General features: G+C 42.9%; 1 protein-coding gene across 4 annotated transcripts; it reads left to right on the forward strand.

The window, feature by feature from the left end:
* The first annotated feature begins 21 nt into the window (after window positions 1-21).
* On the forward strand, window positions 22-14,051 carry LOC115187961 (acetylcholine receptor subunit alpha). Of its 4 annotated transcripts, none has more exons than XR_003876178.1 (10): window positions 22-399; window positions 1,617-1,759; window positions 1,858-1,902; window positions 2,700-2,809; window positions 5,087-5,282; window positions 5,932-6,169; window positions 7,836-8,059; window positions 10,954-11,193; window positions 12,540-13,696; window positions 13,755-14,051. XR_003876178.1 is itself a non-coding variant. In XM_029747051.1 (9 exons), exons 1-9 carry the CDS (start codon window positions 345-347, stop codon window positions 12,669-12,671), a joined length of 1,383 nt encoding a protein of 460 aa, XP_029602911.1. In that variant the 5' UTR covers window positions 22-344; the 3' UTR covers window positions 12,672-14,051. The 4 variants fall into 4 exon arrangements, 1 of the variants encoding a protein (XP_029602911.1); XR_003876179.1 differs by having other exon boundaries at window positions 12,540-13,667; XR_003876180.1 differs by having other exon boundaries at window positions 12,540-13,609.
* The last annotated feature ends 2,423 nt before the right edge of the window (window positions 14,052-16,474 follow it).

A 16,474-nucleotide genomic window follows, 5' to 3' on the forward strand; every position in this document is an offset into this window, starting at 1 on the left:
TACCACATGCTGTCTGGCTGCTACTGGGGGTTCAACAATAGCTCAGTCCCACTGCCCCAGAGACCACAGCCGAGCAGGGTAGAGCACAGATAAGCAGAGAGAGACCATGTTGGGATAGGATCTACTCTGTTACAAGATTCCTCTGAGACCCAGAGTAGAGCAGAACAGAGTAGAACAGACTAGAGAAGAGTAGAGAAGAGAAGAGCAGAGTAAAACAGAGAAGAGAACAGAGCCGGTTAGAGGACTCTGAAAGTTTAGCCAACTGCTGTTTGGTTGACAACACAGCCCAGGTTAGAAAGATAGAAACAGTCATAGAGAATATAAACCGTCATATTACTTAACAGATGTTTTATTTGAAGGTACACACTCTTCTTGTTGGGATTCTGGTTGTTTTAGCAGGTAAGTTGTAACTTTTTGGCATGCTTTACCTATACCTTTTTACCTATACCAGTTTTTCTGATGTGTGTTTGATTGTAGTTGTTATTGATCAGAAACACTTTTGAAATGAATCACTTGTTATTCAACCCAAACTGGATAAACATATCAACGTTGCAGAGTCAGGTTTGAGTCAGTCTTATGTTAAACCAGAGAGGACATGATTGACAGGTACAAGTGCAAAGTCCCTCCTTCCATTTATAGCTGTGTGTAAATCTCAGCGTGTCTGGTTTTTTGCAACCAGAATGCAGAGCATGTTTTGAAGTGAGTCACGAAGTTACTTAAATGTATTCAGTTGTGTGGATATATATGGTATGGCACTGATCTCTATAGGATCATTTTCAATGGTAGAAGAGAGTGTAGCCAGTTAGTGATAATGAGGTATATGATGTGTGATAATGAGGTATATAGTGTGGGATGATGAGGTATATAATGTGGGGTATATAATGAGGTATATAATGTGTGATAATGAGGTATATGATGTGTGATAATGAGGTATATAATGTGGGATAATGAGGTATATAATGTGGGGTATATAATGAGCTATATAACGTGGGGTATATAATGAGGTATATGATGTGTGATAATGAGGTATATAATGTGGGATGATGAGGTATATAACGTGGGGTATATAATGAGGTATATAATGTGTGATAATATCACCTTCCTAGTCTATAAATCTTGTGATAATTCAGAACAAGTCCTAACTAACAGCATGGTCTCTAAAAATAGGAATAGTCATGGTGGATCCTCTTTCCCAGCCTGATAAATGCTTGGTGTCTGTGTCATGAATTCCTGCTAGTCCACGTTGACTCAGCTGCTGTCTGCATCGTTGCTTTAGCCCCATCAGCGCTAAGCCGACACTACAACAAGTAGGCTTAAAGTATGCCCACTTACTTTAGAGAACTTATAAAGTATGGTCATTCACTTAAGATAATGAAATGAAGAGATAATGCTTCTATACCTGGGTTCTCATGAGTTCCCCATGCGCTTTCTCAGATATCAAATATATATTTGAGTGTGTGCGTGTGTCTATATTAGATTTAGCCTTGACTATTCATCGTTGGTGTGTGTGTGTGTGTGTGTGTGTGTGTGTGTGTGTGTGTGTGTGTGTGTGTGTGTGTGTGTGTGTGTGTGTGTGTGTGTGTGTGTGTGTGTGTGTGTGTGTGTGTTCCCTGTAGGTTCAGCCAGGTGTTCAGAAGATGAGACACGTCTGGTTAAAACCCTGTTCACCGGCTATAACAAGGTGGTCCGGCCTGTCAATCACTTCAGAGATCCGGTGGTGGTGACCGTAGGCTTGCAGCTCATCCAGCTCATTAGTGTGGTGAGGAATACATGACTGCTTAGGACTGGACATGGTTCCTTCTTCTTCTTTTTCTTCTTCTTCTTCTTATACAAAGTCTCTTCCCTTGTCTTTGTCAGGATGAAGTCAATCAAATTGTGACCAGTAATGTGCGGCTGAAACAGGTATGATTTCTCACTGACCTGCGTGTGTCGTTCTTCTCAATGTAGTTTTTGTTCTTCAATTTAAACCACACTTTTTTTGTGGTTGTGTTGTATTCAGATTTGGGAGGTTCTGTTGTATTCAGATATGGGAGGTTCTGTTGTATTCAGATTTGGGAGGTTCTGTTGTATTCAGATATGGGAGGTTCTGTTGTATTCAGATATGTCAGGTTGTGTTGTATTCAGATATGGGATGTTCTGTTGTATTCAGATATGGGAGGTTCTGTTGTATTCAGATATGGGAGGTTCTGTTGTATTCAGATATGGGAGGTTCTGTTGTATTCAGATATGGGAGGTTGTGTTGTATTCAGATATGGGAGGTTCTGTTGTATTCAGATATGTCAGGTTGTGTTGTATTCAGATATGGGAGGTTCTGTTGTATTCAGATATGGGAGGTTCTGTTGTATTCAGATATGGGAGGTTCTGTTGTATTCAGATATGGGAGGTTGTGTTGTATTCAGATATAGGAGGTTGTGTTGTATTCAGATATGTCAGGTTCTGTTGTATTCAGATATGGGAGGTTCTGTTGTATTCAGATATGGGAGGTTCTGTTGTATTCAGATATGGGAGGTTGTGTTGTATTCAGATATGGGAGGTTGTGTTGTATTCAGATATGGGAGGTTCTGTTGTATTCAGATATGGGAGGTTGTGTTGTATTCAGATATGTCAGGTTGTGTTGTATTCAGATATGTCAGGTTGTGTTGTATTCAGATATGGGAGGTTCTGTTGTATTCAGATATGGGAGGTTCTGTTGTATTCAGATATGGGAGGACGTGAATCTGAAGTGGAACCCTGATGATTATAGTGGAATTAAGAAGATCAGAATCCCTTCCACAGACATCTGGCGTCCTGACCTCGTGCTCTATAACAAGTAAGAACAAGTCCATGCTTTTACCTTGACCGATATACAGTATTCATTGACTTGATAAGGCCTATTAGATAAGATCTTTTCAGAAGCTAGTCTATTCCTGAAGGGCAGTTAGTGATAGAGACCAAAGGGGATTACATTTAAATGTTTTATTTGTTTAACCTTTATTTAACTGGGCAAGTCAGTTAAGAACAAATTCTTATTTACAATGACGGCCTACCCCGGCCAAACCCAAACCCGGACGACCCTGGGCCCATTGTGCGCCGCCCTATGGGACTCCCAATCACGGCCAGTTGTGATACAGCAAGGAATCGAACCAGGATGTCTGTAGCGACGCCTCTAACACTGATATGCAGTAACTTAGACAGCTGCGCCTTTAACCCCAAACAGCAAGCAATGCAGATGTAGATGCACGGTGGCTAGGAAAAACTCCCTAGAAAGGGAGGGACCTAGGAAGAAACCTAGAGAGGCACTAGGCTCTGAGGGGTGGCCAGTTCTCTTCTGGCTGTGCCGGGTGGAGATTATAACAGTACATGGCCAAGATGTTCAAACGTTCCTAGATGACCAGCAGGGTCAAGGTCACAGTGGTTGTAGAGGGTGCAACAGGTCAGCCCCTCAGGAGTAAATGTCAGTTGGCTTTAAATAGCCGAACATTCAGAGTTAGAGACAGCAGGTGCGGTAGAGAGAGAGAGTCATAGGTGAAATATTATTGTTAGTGGTTTTATCATTTGATTATGCTATGTTTAGAAAGCATATGTCATTTCAAGCCTTATTCATACAGTTTTGTTGAATAGGAAATACATCATATAAAATATTTCATATTTTTTATAATATTTGTATCATATTTGTACTGTGTACTTATGTCCTCCAAAGTGACTACACCTCAGCAATTTCTAACTATTTCTACCAGAAAGGTGAGATTTTAGCCTTTGAGTATGCAGCATTACTAGTTATTGTTTATGGGCCTCTCATGAAATAATATATTTTGGGAATTACGTAGATGACATTTTTGATGACATTTAGTTACATTTAACTGGTTGTGTCAGGAACTCTATAAATGCAGGAGGGGTGAAGTCAGGCGCAGGAGACCAAGGTACGTGAAAACACGTTTAATAGACACCAGTCCAAAATGCCGAACACAAGGCAGGGAACAAGGAATCCAACAATAGGCAAAAATACCCAAACCGAGTCAGGACACAGCCCAGGAAACCCGTATACAAAATGAATGAAAGGCAGAGAAAACCAATCCCCCAACCCGACGATAGTAGACACAAATAACCCCGCACAACCCTAAACCTAAACAGACAGACTAAATACCCCCACTAACGAACTAACTCAAAACAGGTGCTAACATAAAACAGACATCACCGAATGAAAATGAAAAGGAGATCGGTGGCAGCTAGTAGGCCGGTGACGACGAGCGCCGACCGCCCGCCCGAACGGGGAGAGGCGCCACCTTCTGTAGACGTTGTGACAGGTTGTCTTTAAGATACCTCAACTTTTGTCTATCACCCATGAAACACCAATTTTTGGCATAATTGAGTTATTTTCAGCATTCCCTGATTACCTAATCAGGCTAACACAATTCCCCATAGGAATCTATTGATTCTGATGCTAATGTGTGTAATAGAAAAATTACATACTTACCTAATTTGTTTGATATTAATAGTAAACGATTATATATTTAACAAAGAGTAAGACTGGCCTGCTAAAGCTGAGATTTCATGGTGTCCACTCTAGCTTCCTGCAGCTAGTCTGGGCACTGAGAACATGGGTTATACTAGAGGGTGAGACATCTTTACTGAAGAAGATGTATTCCATGGACATGATGTGGGGTGGTTGTAACTGAGATAGCCTGGAGGAACAGAACAAAGGCCTCAGTATTTCTAATTATCCTGGCATCTGGGAGACAGCAGATGACCAGAGGATGAACCCAAAAGTGGATTATGGTGCCCCCAATCTATATGGGAGGCGTGGAACAAAGTATTCTGGATATAAGCTATATAAACTGTGCATTGTCTGTAAATGGAAGGCTCTCAGTCCAACAGTCAAGACTGTTGGGCTGATGGTTTCATTATTGCAATAATTAATCAATATTAAATAAAGATAATTGTTTGAAGAAATGACCAAGTCTCTCTCAGTACTGAATTTCCACGACATTTGTCAATTTATCCCTGTAGTGCAGATGGAGACTTTGGTTAGCTTAACAGGCTAACGCAAGAGCCCATAGGAATCCATTGACTCCGATGCTAACGGGTCAATCCTCTCCACTTCCTGCAGTGCAGATGGAGACTTTGCAATCGTCCATGAGACCAAGGTGCTGCTGGAGCACACAGGTCTGATCACCTGGAACCCTCCGGCCATCTTTAAGAGCTACTGTGAGATCATTGTGCTTCACTTCCCCTTCGACCTGCAGAACTGCAGTATGAAGCTGGGGACATGGACCTACGACGGCAACCTGGTAGTGGTCAACCCGGTAAGAAGTTTGAAAAGCACAAATATCCAAAAAGCACATCTGAAAATGTTCCAGGTCCAGGGTGCAAAATAGAAACAATCCCACGAAAAGGTGTAAAATAGTAACAATCCCATGAAAATGAGTAGAAATAGAAGCAATCCCATGAAAAAGAGTAGAAATAGAAACAATCCCATGAAAAGGAGTAGATATAGTAACAATCCCATAAAAAGGAGTAGATATAGTAACAATCCCATGAAAATGAGTCAAAATAGTAACAATCCCATGAAAATGAGTAGAAATAGAAACAATCCCATAAAAAAGAGTAGAAATAGTAACAATCCCATGAAAAGGAGTAGATATAGTAACAATCCCATGAAAAAGAGTAGATATAGTAACAATCCCATAAAAAGGAGTAGATATAGTAACAATCCCATGAAAATGAGTCAAAATAGTAACAATCCCATGAAAAGGAACAGAAATAGCCGCACCCTGTTGTATGCTCCCACATAGTTTAAACCAGCCTCTCCAACATAATATGTATTTGTGTATATTGGAGGGGATGTAAAAAAATTATTGTCATCCCATATGGACTAATAAAGTATATCTTATCTTAATTTAACCAGTAAAGTATTGATCCTAGCCCTGTACCCGTCCCCTGTCCCCCCTTTAGGACAACGACCGGCCTGACCTGAGTAACTTCATGGAGAGTGGTGAGTGGGTGATGCAGGACTATCGGAGCTGGAAGCACTGGGTGTACTATGCCTGCTGCCCTGACACGCCCTACCTGGACATCACCTACCACTTCCTGATGCTGAGGCTGCCTCTCTACTTTATCGTCAACGTCATCATCCCCTGCATGCTGTTCTCCTTCCTGACTGGACTGGTCTTCTACCTCCCCACTGACTCTGGTAGGCCTGCTGTTCTCCTTCCTGACTAGACTGGTCTTCTACCTCCTGACTGACTCTGGTAGGCCTGCTGTTCTCCTTCCTGACTAGACTGGTCTTCTATCTCCCCACTGACTCTGGTAGGCCTGCTGTTCTCCTTCCTGACTAGACTGGTCTTCTAATTCCTGACTGACTCTGGTAGGCCTGCTGTTCTCCTTCCTGACTAGACTGGTCTTCTAATTCCTGACTGACTCTGGTAGACCTGCTGTTCTCCTTCCTGACTAGACTGGTCTTCTAATTCCTGACTGACTCTGGTAGGCCTGCTGTTCTCCTTCCTGACTAGACTGGTCTTCTACCTCCTGACTGACTCTGGTCGGCCTGCTGTTCTCCTTCCTGACTGGACTGGTCTTCTATCTCCCCACTGACTCTGGTAGGCCTGCTGTTCTCCTTCCTGACTAGACTGGTCTTCTACCTCCTGACTGACTCTGGTAGGCCTGCTGTTCTCCTTCCTGACTAGACTGGTCTTCTACCTCCTGACTGACTCTGGTAGGCCTGCTGTTCTCCTTCCTGACTGGACTGGTCTTCTAATTCCTGACTGACTCTGGTAGACCTGCTGTTCTCCTTCCTGACTGGACTGGTCTTCTAATTCCTGACTGACTCTGGTAGGCCTTCTGTTCTCCTTCCTGACTGGACTGGTCTTCTACCTCCTGACTGACTCTGGTAGACCTGCTGTTCTCCTTCCTGACTGGACTGGTCTTCTACCTCCTGACTGACTCTGGTAGGCCTGCTGTTCTCCTTCCTGACTGGACTGGTCTTCTAATTCCTGACTGACTCTGGTAGACCTGCTGTTCTCCTTCCTGACTAGACTGGTCTTCTACCTCCTGACTGACTATGGTAGGCCTGCTGTTCTCCTTCCTGACTGGACTGGTCTTCTACCTCCTGACTGACTATGGAAGACCTGCTGAAAATTCAAATTCACAAATTTCCCCACATTTACATATAATGGAAATGTGTATTTTCTTGGCTCACTCACGTACAGTACAATACATTTAAAACAACAATCCCCACAAGCCGTGGACCAAATGCTCGTGGGTCTGTTGAACGTTTGCACAAAGGCAATAACAGTTTCTCAATAAATAGTCCTGAGAGTGTTACCAGCTGTTTGAATAGATGAAATATGTCAATGGTTTTAGAGTAGTTATGCTGCAGTGTATTGTTGTGTTTGACTCCTCTAACCATGTCTCTGTATGTAAGAGGATGACCCTGTCTATCTGTCCTGCTGTCTCCGACTGTGGTCTTGTTGTTGTTAATGTTGTTGTTGTTGTTGTTGATGTTGTTGTTGATGTTCTTGATGATGTTGTTGTTGTTGTTGACTCCAGTGGCTCTGTTCCATACAGGTGAGAAGATGACCATGTCTATCTGTCCTGCTGTCTCCGACTGTGGTCTTGTTGTTGTTAATGTTGTTGTTGTTGTTGTTGATGTTGTTGTTGATGTTCTTGATGATGTTGTTGTTGTTGTTGACTCCAGTGGCTCTGTTCCATACAGGTGAGAAGATGACCATGTCTATCTGTCCTGCTGTCTCCGACTGTGGTCTTGTTGTTGTTAATGTTGTTGTTGTTGTTGTTGTTGTTGATGTTCTTGATGATGTTGTTGTTGTTGTTGTTGACTCCAGTGGCTCTGTTCCATACAGGTGAGAAGATGACTCTGTCTATCTCTGTCCTGCTGTCTCTCACTGTGTTTCTGCTGGTCATCGTGGAGCTCATCCCCTCCACCTCCAGTGCGGTGCCTCTCATTGGAAAGTACATGCTCTTCACCATGGTCTTCGTCATAGCCTCCATCGTCATCACCGTCATCGTCATCAACACACACCACCGCTCTCCCAGTACACACACAATGCCCCAGTGGGTCCGCAAGGTAGGTCAACAGACCGACCGACCAATCGATCAATAAATCAATCAGTCAGTCAATCAAGGTAGGTCAGCAGACCGACCGACCGATCGATCAATAAATCAGTCAGTCAGTCAGTCAATCAAGGTAGGTCAGCAGACTGACCGACCGATCGATCAATAAATCAGTCAGTCAGTCAATCAAGGTAGGTCAGCAGACCGACCGACTGACCGACCAATTGATCAATAATTCAATCAGTCAGTCAATCAAGGTAGGTCAACTGACCGATCAACCGATCGATAAATCAATCAATCAGTCAGTCAGTCAATAAATCAGACTGACTGATTGATTTACTGACTGATTGACTGATTTATTGACTGACTGACTGACTGATTTATTTATTTACTGACTGACTGACTGATTTATTTATTGACTAATCAATCAGTCAGTCTGTCAGTCAATAAGTCAATCAGTCAGTAAATCAATCAGTCAGTTAGTCAATGAATCAATCAGTCAGTCAGTAAATACATCAATCAGTCAGTCAGTCAGTCAATAAATCAGTCAGTCAGTCAATAAATCAGTCAATCAGTCAATAAATCAATCAGTCAGTCAGTCAGTCAATAAATCAATAAATCAGTCAGTCAGTCAGTAAGTAAATAAATCAATCGGTCAGTCAGTCAGTCAATAAATCTGTCAGTCAGTCAATAAGTCAGTCAGTCAATAAATCAGTCAGTCAGTCAATAAATCTGTCAGTCAGTCAATAAGTCAGTCAGTCAATAAATCAGTCAGTCAGTCAGTCAATAAATCAATCAGTCAGTCAGTGAATAAATCAGTCAGTCAGTCAGTCAGTCAATAAATAAATAAATCAGTCAGTCAGTAAATAAATAAATAAATCAGTCAGTCAATAAATCAATCAATCAGTCAGTCAGTCAGTCAATAAATCAATTTGTCAGTCAGTCAATAAATCAATAAATCAATCAGTCAGTCAGTCAATAAATAAATAAATCAGTCAGTCAATAAATCAATCAGTCAGTCAGTCAGTCAATAAATCAATAAATGATTCAGTCAGTCAGTCAATAAATAAATAAATCAGTCAGTCAGTCAGTCAGTCAGTCAATAAATCAATCAATCAGTCAGTCAGTCAATAAATAAATCAGTCAGTCAGTCAATAAATCAGTCAGTCAATCAATCAGTCAGTCAGTCAATAAATAAATCAGTCAGTCAATCAGTCAATAAATCAGTCAGTCAGTCAATAAATCAGTCAGTCAGTCAATAAATCAGTCAGTCAGTCAGTCAGTCAATAAATCAGTCAGTCAGTCAGTCAATAAATCAGTCAGTCAGTCATTTAGTCAGTCAGCCAGTCAATAAATCAATCAGTCAGTCAATCAGTAAATCAATCAGCCAGTCAGTCAATCACTCAGTCAGTCAGCCAGTCAATTAATAAATCAGTCAGTCAGTGAGTCAGTCAGTCAATCAATAAATCAATCAGTCAGTCAATCAGTCAGTCAGTCAATCAATAAATCAGTCAGTCAGTCAGCCAATCAATAAATCAATCAGTCAGTCAATCAATAAATCAATCAGCCAATCACTCAGTCAGCCAGTCAATCAATAAATCAATCAGTCAGTCAGTCAGTCAATAAATCAATCAGTCAGTCAGTCAGTCAGTCAGTCAATCAATCAATCAATCAATCAATCAGTCAGTCAGTCAGTCAATAAATCAATCAGTCAGTCAGTCAGTCAGTCAATAAATCAGAAAGTCAATCACTCAATAAATCAATCAGTCAGTCAGTCAATCAATCAATCAATCAAGAAGGTAGCCTAGGTACAATGGACAAAGTGAATGTCAGCACATCTCATTCCTAATTTAGCGATGTCAGTACAACATCTAGTGGTGTCCTAGTTTTCAGACCCCTTGGTGTGATGGCTGTGACGTTGGATTGTCAGGCTTCCCCCCAAATTCTCTGTGTATTCCGTTGGGCTTTTGGGGTTTTCCCTTGGCTGCACTGCCACCTGGTGGTACTAATGCAGTATGTCATGTATTTTGTCAGGCGTTAGTGACGTTCTGCTTTAGGCCATTTAGAACAGTGGTTCCCAACCTTTTTGGGTTACTGTTCCACCAACGGAATTCTGCTCTGCCCGGAGTACCCCTGAAGTACCCCCTCATGAGCATTTTACCAGTAAGCCTGTGGGTTCATAAGTCTTCTCAGGAACCCTATGTGGAAAGGCCAAGTACCCAGGGGTCCTAGTACCCCTGGTTGGGAACCACTGATTTAGAACCCCTCAGCTCTCAGCAGCCTCTCTAGCAGGGCTCTGCTTGAGAGACAGGAAGTAGTTAAGAACAGTCTGTCTGTATGTCTGTCTGTCCTATTGCTGACTTTAGCTGAGTCATTTGAGTAATAGCATGTCAGGTTAGTCAGTTTATTCATTGAGTACTCATGGTTTTATGGTTGATGTCCGTGATCTTGACTATCATGAAAAATATGTTAGTCCCCCAACATAGTATTATGTGCTTTACAGTACTTTGTCTTACTCATTACAATGTATTTATAGTAATTAATGTACTGTATATAACTTGTGTTACTCATTACAATGTATTTACAGTAATTAATGTACTGTATATAACTTGTGTTACTCATTTCAATGTATTTACAGTAATTTATTTACTGTACATTACTTTGTGTTTCTCACTACAATGTACTTACAGTAATTGATGTACTGTACAGTACTTTGTGTTACTCATTACAATGTATTTACAGTAATTGATGTACTGTACAGTACTTTGTGTTACTCATTACAATGTATTTACAGTAATTTATGTACTGTACATTACTTTGTGTTATTCGTTACAATGTTTTTACAGTAATTGATTTACTTTACATGACTTCTTGTTACTCATTACAATGTATTTTCCTGTATTTCAGATTTTCATCGACACCATCCCCAATTTCATGTTCTTCTCGACTATGAACCGTCCATCCAGGGACAGGCAGGAGAAGAGGATCCACCCGGCTGACTTTGACATCTCCGACATCTCGGGCAAGCCTGCCCCTGCCTCTGTCACCTTCCAGTCCCCCATCACCAAGAACCCGGACGTCCGCAGCGCCATCGAGGGGGTCAAGTACATCGCAGAGACCATGAAGTCTGATGAAGAGTCCAACAATGTAAGAATAAGATCTCAGGAAGAATTTATGGAACTCATGTCTGTGTCTGTCTTTGTGTCTGAGTCTGTCTGTCTTTGTATCTGAGTCTGTCTGTCTTTGTGTCTGAGTCTGTCTGTCTTTGTGTCTGAGTCTGTCTGTCTTTGTGTCTGAGTCTGTCTGTCTTTGAGTCTGTCTGTCTTTGTGGTGAGTCAGTCTGTCTGTCTTTGTATCCGAGTCTGTCTGTCTTTGTGTCTGAGTCTGTCTGTCTTTGTGTCTGAGTCTGTCTGTCTTTGTGTCTGAGTCTGTCTGTCTTTGAGTCTGTCTGTCTTTGTGGTGAGTCAGTCTGTCTGTCTTTGTATCTGAGTCTGTCTGTCTTTGTATCTGAGTCTGTCTGTCTTTGAGTCTGTCTGTCTGTGGTGAGTCTGTCTGTCTTTGAGTCTGAGTCTGTCTGTGGTGAGTCTGTCTGTCTTTGAGTCTGAGTCTGTCTGTCTTTGTATCTGAGTCTGTCTGTCTGTCTTTGTAACTGAGTCTGTCTGTCTTTGTATCTGAGTCTGTCTGTCTTTGAGTCTGTCTGTCTTTGAGTCTGTCTGTCTTTGTGTCTGTCTGTCTTTGTGTCTGAGTCTGTCTGTCTTTGAGTCTGTCTGTCTTTGTGGTGAGTCTGTCTGTCTGTCTTTGTATCTGAGTCTGTCTGTCTTTGTGTCTGAGTCTGTCTGTCTGTGGTGAGTCTGTCTGTCTTTGAGTCTGAGTCTGTCTGTCTTTGAGTCTGTCTGTCTTTGTGGTGAGTCTATCTGTCTTTGAGTCTGAGTCTGTCTGTCTGTGTATCTGAGTCTGTGTGTCATTGTATCTGAGTCTGTCTGTCTTTGTGTCTGAGTCTGTCTGTCTTTGAGTCTGTCTGTCTTTGTGGTGAGTCTGTCTGTCTTTGAGTCTGTCTGTCTGTCTTTGTATCTGAGTCTGTCTGTCTTTGAGTCTGTCTGTCTTTGTGGTGAGTCTATCTGTCTATCTTTGTATATGAGTCTGTCTGTCTTTGTGGTGAGTCTGTCTGTCTTTATGTCTGAGTCTGTCTGTCTGAGTATGTCTGTCTGTCTATCTTTCGAGCTTTCATGTTTTAATGTTGTGGGGCTAATACAAAAACGAATTGTCTTGAAAATGTTAATGACTCAGTTTTGACTCAATTCTCTCTCTACTCTCTCCTCACATCACCTCTCTCTCGCTCTCTCTCTTTCTCTCTCTCTCTCTCTCTCTCTCTCTCCTCACCCCCTCTCTCTCTCATCTCTCCTCTCTCTCCCTCTTTCTCTCTCCTCACCTTTCACACCCTCCTCTCTCTTCCCTCCTCTCTCTTCCCTCCTCTCTCTTCCCTCCTCTCTCAGGCTGCTGAGGAGTGGAAGTTTGTAGCCATGGTCCTGGATCACATCTTGCTGTGTGTGTTCATGGCTGTGTGTATCATCGGCACCATGGGAGTGTTCGCTGGACGTCTCATTGAGCTGAGCATGCAGGGCTAAAGGAGAGACCTAGCTGTAGTCATCCTGGTCTGGCCACACCCTGGTTCTCCTGCTCGCTCTGACACCTGTCTGCTATGCCTCTACCCCGAGTCATCTGGAAATGACAATCAATTGATTGATTGGTTGGTTGGATTGTTGATTGAATGTAATTGGTCCAGTGAGGTGTTTTTATTGTCAGCTTCTTTTCTGCATGGAGATTACAGTTGAAAATATGGACATTCATGGCACTCAGTGTTGATAAGGTGTCCTGCTGTCAGCTGTCTGTGGCTTGATGGATTGTGTTTAACGAACGATGGTTAACCTACCTAACGAGGTGATTTCTTTATTTCTAACCATCGTTCCTCATGTGGAATGAAGGATGCAGAGTATATTGGTTTAACAAACTCTGCATAATGGCTCTGATTGTGAGCACTCTGGAACTCTTATGGCACTGTGGATGAGGGAGGACACATTATGGCACTGTGGATGAGGGAGGTCACATTATGGCACTGTGGATGAGGGAGGTCACATTATGGCACTGTGGATGAGGGAGGTCACATTATGGCACTGTGGATGAGGGAGATCACATTATGGCACTGTGGATGAGGGAGAACACATTATGGCACTGTGGATGAGGGAGGTCACATTATGGCACTGTGGATGAGGGAGATCACATTATGGCACTGTGGATGAGGGAGGTCACATTATGGCACTGTGGATGAGGGAGATCACATTATGGCACTGTGGATGAGGGAGGTCACATTATGGCACTGTGGATGAGGGAGGTCACATTATGGCACTGTGGATGAGGGAGGTCACATTATGGCACTCTGGATGAGGGAGGTCACATTATGGCACTGTGGATGAGGGAGGTCACATTATGGCACTGTGGATGAGGGAGGTCACATTATGGCACTGTGGATGAGGGAGAACATATTATGGCACTGTGGATGAGGGAGGTCACATTATGGCACTGTGGATGAGGGAGGTCACATTATGGCACTGTGGATGAGGGAGGTCACATTATGGCACTGTGGATGAGGGAGGTCACATTATGGCACTGTGGATGAGGGAGAACATATTATGGCACTGTGGATGAGGGAGGTCACAAGCAGCTGGTACTGCATCTCATCGTTGTTGCATGATCATTATTGACGATCAGAAGATCAGTTTGAATGAGTTTCTCAACGTTGATTTAGAAGTGGTCCATTCTTGTGGGCTGTTGCTTATTCAATAAAGATGACAGTGCAGGGGCTGCTGGGAAACTACATGATGTTTTATCTTGTCCGATGTCAGGGTTTTTTCTCCTCCTTCTGCCAAATGTCATCATGGTTCTATTTTTAGATTTGGTTAGATGTGGAAAGAATTGGGTGAATAAAAATAACATCTACTTCCAGATAAGCCTGTCTTTTTGTATTTGTTTTACATTGACAGGGACTGCATCAACTTTGGTTAGTAAAATAGTTGTGCATGTCATTTTCTCCATTAAGAAGATAAACAGTGTGCTGGGTCCTCTTTCTGTTGAATAAATGATTAAATTACCTTATTTGACCTTATTATTTTAGATTTTCCAGTAGTCAACACGTCTCTGTTCTGTTCTCCTCTCATCAGTAAAGGTCTTTATTCACAGCACCAACTGTTCAAACTTGGACAAGTTGCACATCTGGAAATATTGCATCACTGCGAAGGCCCCGGATTGGAGAGAGAGAAGCGTTCACTTCTCCCAGTCGGTTTTACGAAAACAGTCTTTCGAGCGACATGACAAATACAACGCTCGAAGATTTGGACAGAAACATAAGTTATTGAGGGATGGCAGATTGATAAAACGTCAAATCGCACTCTTGATTGTATGTATATAATTTAAAAGTTCCGGGTACAATGTGGATATCCCGATGAAGCGGAAATCCTGAGCTAAAGTTGTGTTTACGGCGAAGGAGTGGCTCATACTGTCTCCAGAAGTAAGTCGATGTTTATGTTATGTTGAACTTGAGTTCTAGATCGATTTTTCAAAGTTTTAGGCTTCTCAATTATAATTACGCAAATAACTGCATTTCAAAACATGTTTGCAATGGATGTGATGGCAGCACCTTGAGTGTTCACATCTGTTGCGACACCCTTGCTTTTAAAACATTTTTTGAGGACAAATGGAAACATGATAGCGTTATGTTACGATATTTCTGTTTTTATTTTTGTATTCCGTTTGTTTTGAGTTGTATCAGATGACATCATGCGTTATTCTCTGCTTGGTGGTTATGTAGTCTGCGTTGGCATGGATACTTGCATGATGAGTAAAAAAGCCTCAACTGAGTTTTTAAAGTCATTGAGTCATTGCTATACAGTAGCTTTCATTATGTAACCTGTGCTCGTGGATTTTATGCAGCTCACACAGTCAGTCAGTAAAGCTCATGTACACACACACACACACACTACCGTAGAGTACAGTAAACCAATATCTGTTTATTCTGTACCAAATTTTGGCCCTGCATGGTTAGTGCTTTACGATTCACATCACAGACAGCTTTTTATGGAGTCACTCATCACTGTAGCCAAGGAATGTAGACTTTCCCACAGCTCTGAATGTCATCTGAGGCATTAACTCATTAACACGCAGACGTACGTGGTACGCAGGCAGACGTACGTGGTACGCAGGCAGACGTACGTGGTACGCAGGCAGACGTACGTGGTACGCAGGCAGACGTACGTGGTACGCGGTACAAACAAACGGCCCACTATTCCCAATATAGTGCACAAACCTTTTTTTCCCAATATTTATTTTTTTGTAACATTTTTGAAATTTTACCCCTTTTTCTCCCTGATTTCATTGTATCCAATTGGTAGTTACAGTCTTGTCTCATCGCTGCAACTCCTGTAAGACTCAGGAGAGGTGAAGGCTGAGAGTCGTGCGTCCTCTGAAACACAACCCAGCCAAGCTGCACTGCTTCTTGACTGGCGACTGTGTCAGCGTGCACTGCGCCTGGCCCGCCGCAGGAATCGCTAGTGCGCAATGGGACAAGGACATCCCTGCCGGCCAAACCCTCCCAGACGGCGCTGGGCCAATTGTGCGCGGCCGACTGCGATAGAGCCTGGACTCGAACCCAGAATCTCTAGTGGCACAGCTAGCACTGTGATGCACTGCCTTAGACCACTGAGCCACTCGGGAGGCCCATAGTGCACTACCTTTCACCAGGCCCATAGGGCACTACCTTTCACCAGGCCCATAGGGCACTACCTTTCACCAGGCCCATAGGGCACTACCTTTCACCAGGCCCATAGTGCACTACCTTTCACCAGGCCCATAGGGCACTACCTTTCACCAGGCCCATAGGGCACTACCTTTCACCAGGCCCATAGTGCACTACCTTTCACCAGGCCCATAGGGCACTACCTTTCACCAGGCCCATAGTGCACTACCTTTCACCAGGCCCATAGGGCACTACCTTTCACCAGGCCCATAGGGCACTACCTTTCACCAGGCCCATAGGGCACTACCTTTCACCAGGCCCATAGGGCACTACCTTTCACCAGGCCCATAGGGCACTACCTTTCACCAGGCCCATAGGGCTCTGATCAAAGGTAGTGCACTATGTAGTCGACGTACTATAGTTCAAACTATGGGCGTTTGGCCAAAAGTAGTGCACTATGTAGGGAATTGGGTTCCATTTGGGACTGCTCATTCTCCTGGCTACTGTAGTTATGGTGTTGAATGGGATGGGACTAGTTAAGGTCCTCCATTATCTGTCAATACACATGCTCGTACAGTAAACTCACTCACTCCACTCACTCACTCACTCACTCACTCCACTCACTCATGTCAATACACATGC

The sequence above is a fragment of the Salmo trutta genome, unplaced genomic scaffold, assembly GCF_901001165.1.
Source record: "Salmo trutta unplaced genomic scaffold, fSalTru1.1, whole genome shotgun sequence".
Classification (NCBI taxonomy): domain Eukaryota; kingdom Metazoa; phylum Chordata; class Actinopteri; order Salmoniformes; family Salmonidae; genus Salmo; species Salmo trutta.

Coding starts and splice junctions, on each gene's coding strand:
- LOC115187961 (XM_029747051.1), top strand. CDS start 345: ATGTTTTATTTGAAGGTACACACTCTTCTTGTTGGGATTCTGGTTGTT. Junction 6,170..7,835: donor CTACCTCCCCACTGACTCTG/GTAGGCCTGCTG, acceptor TGTTCCATACAG/GTGAGAAGATGACTCTGTCT. Junction 8,060..10,953: donor TGCCCCAGTGGGTCCGCAAG/GTAGGTCAACAG, acceptor CCTGTATTTCAG/ATTTTCATCGACACCATCCC.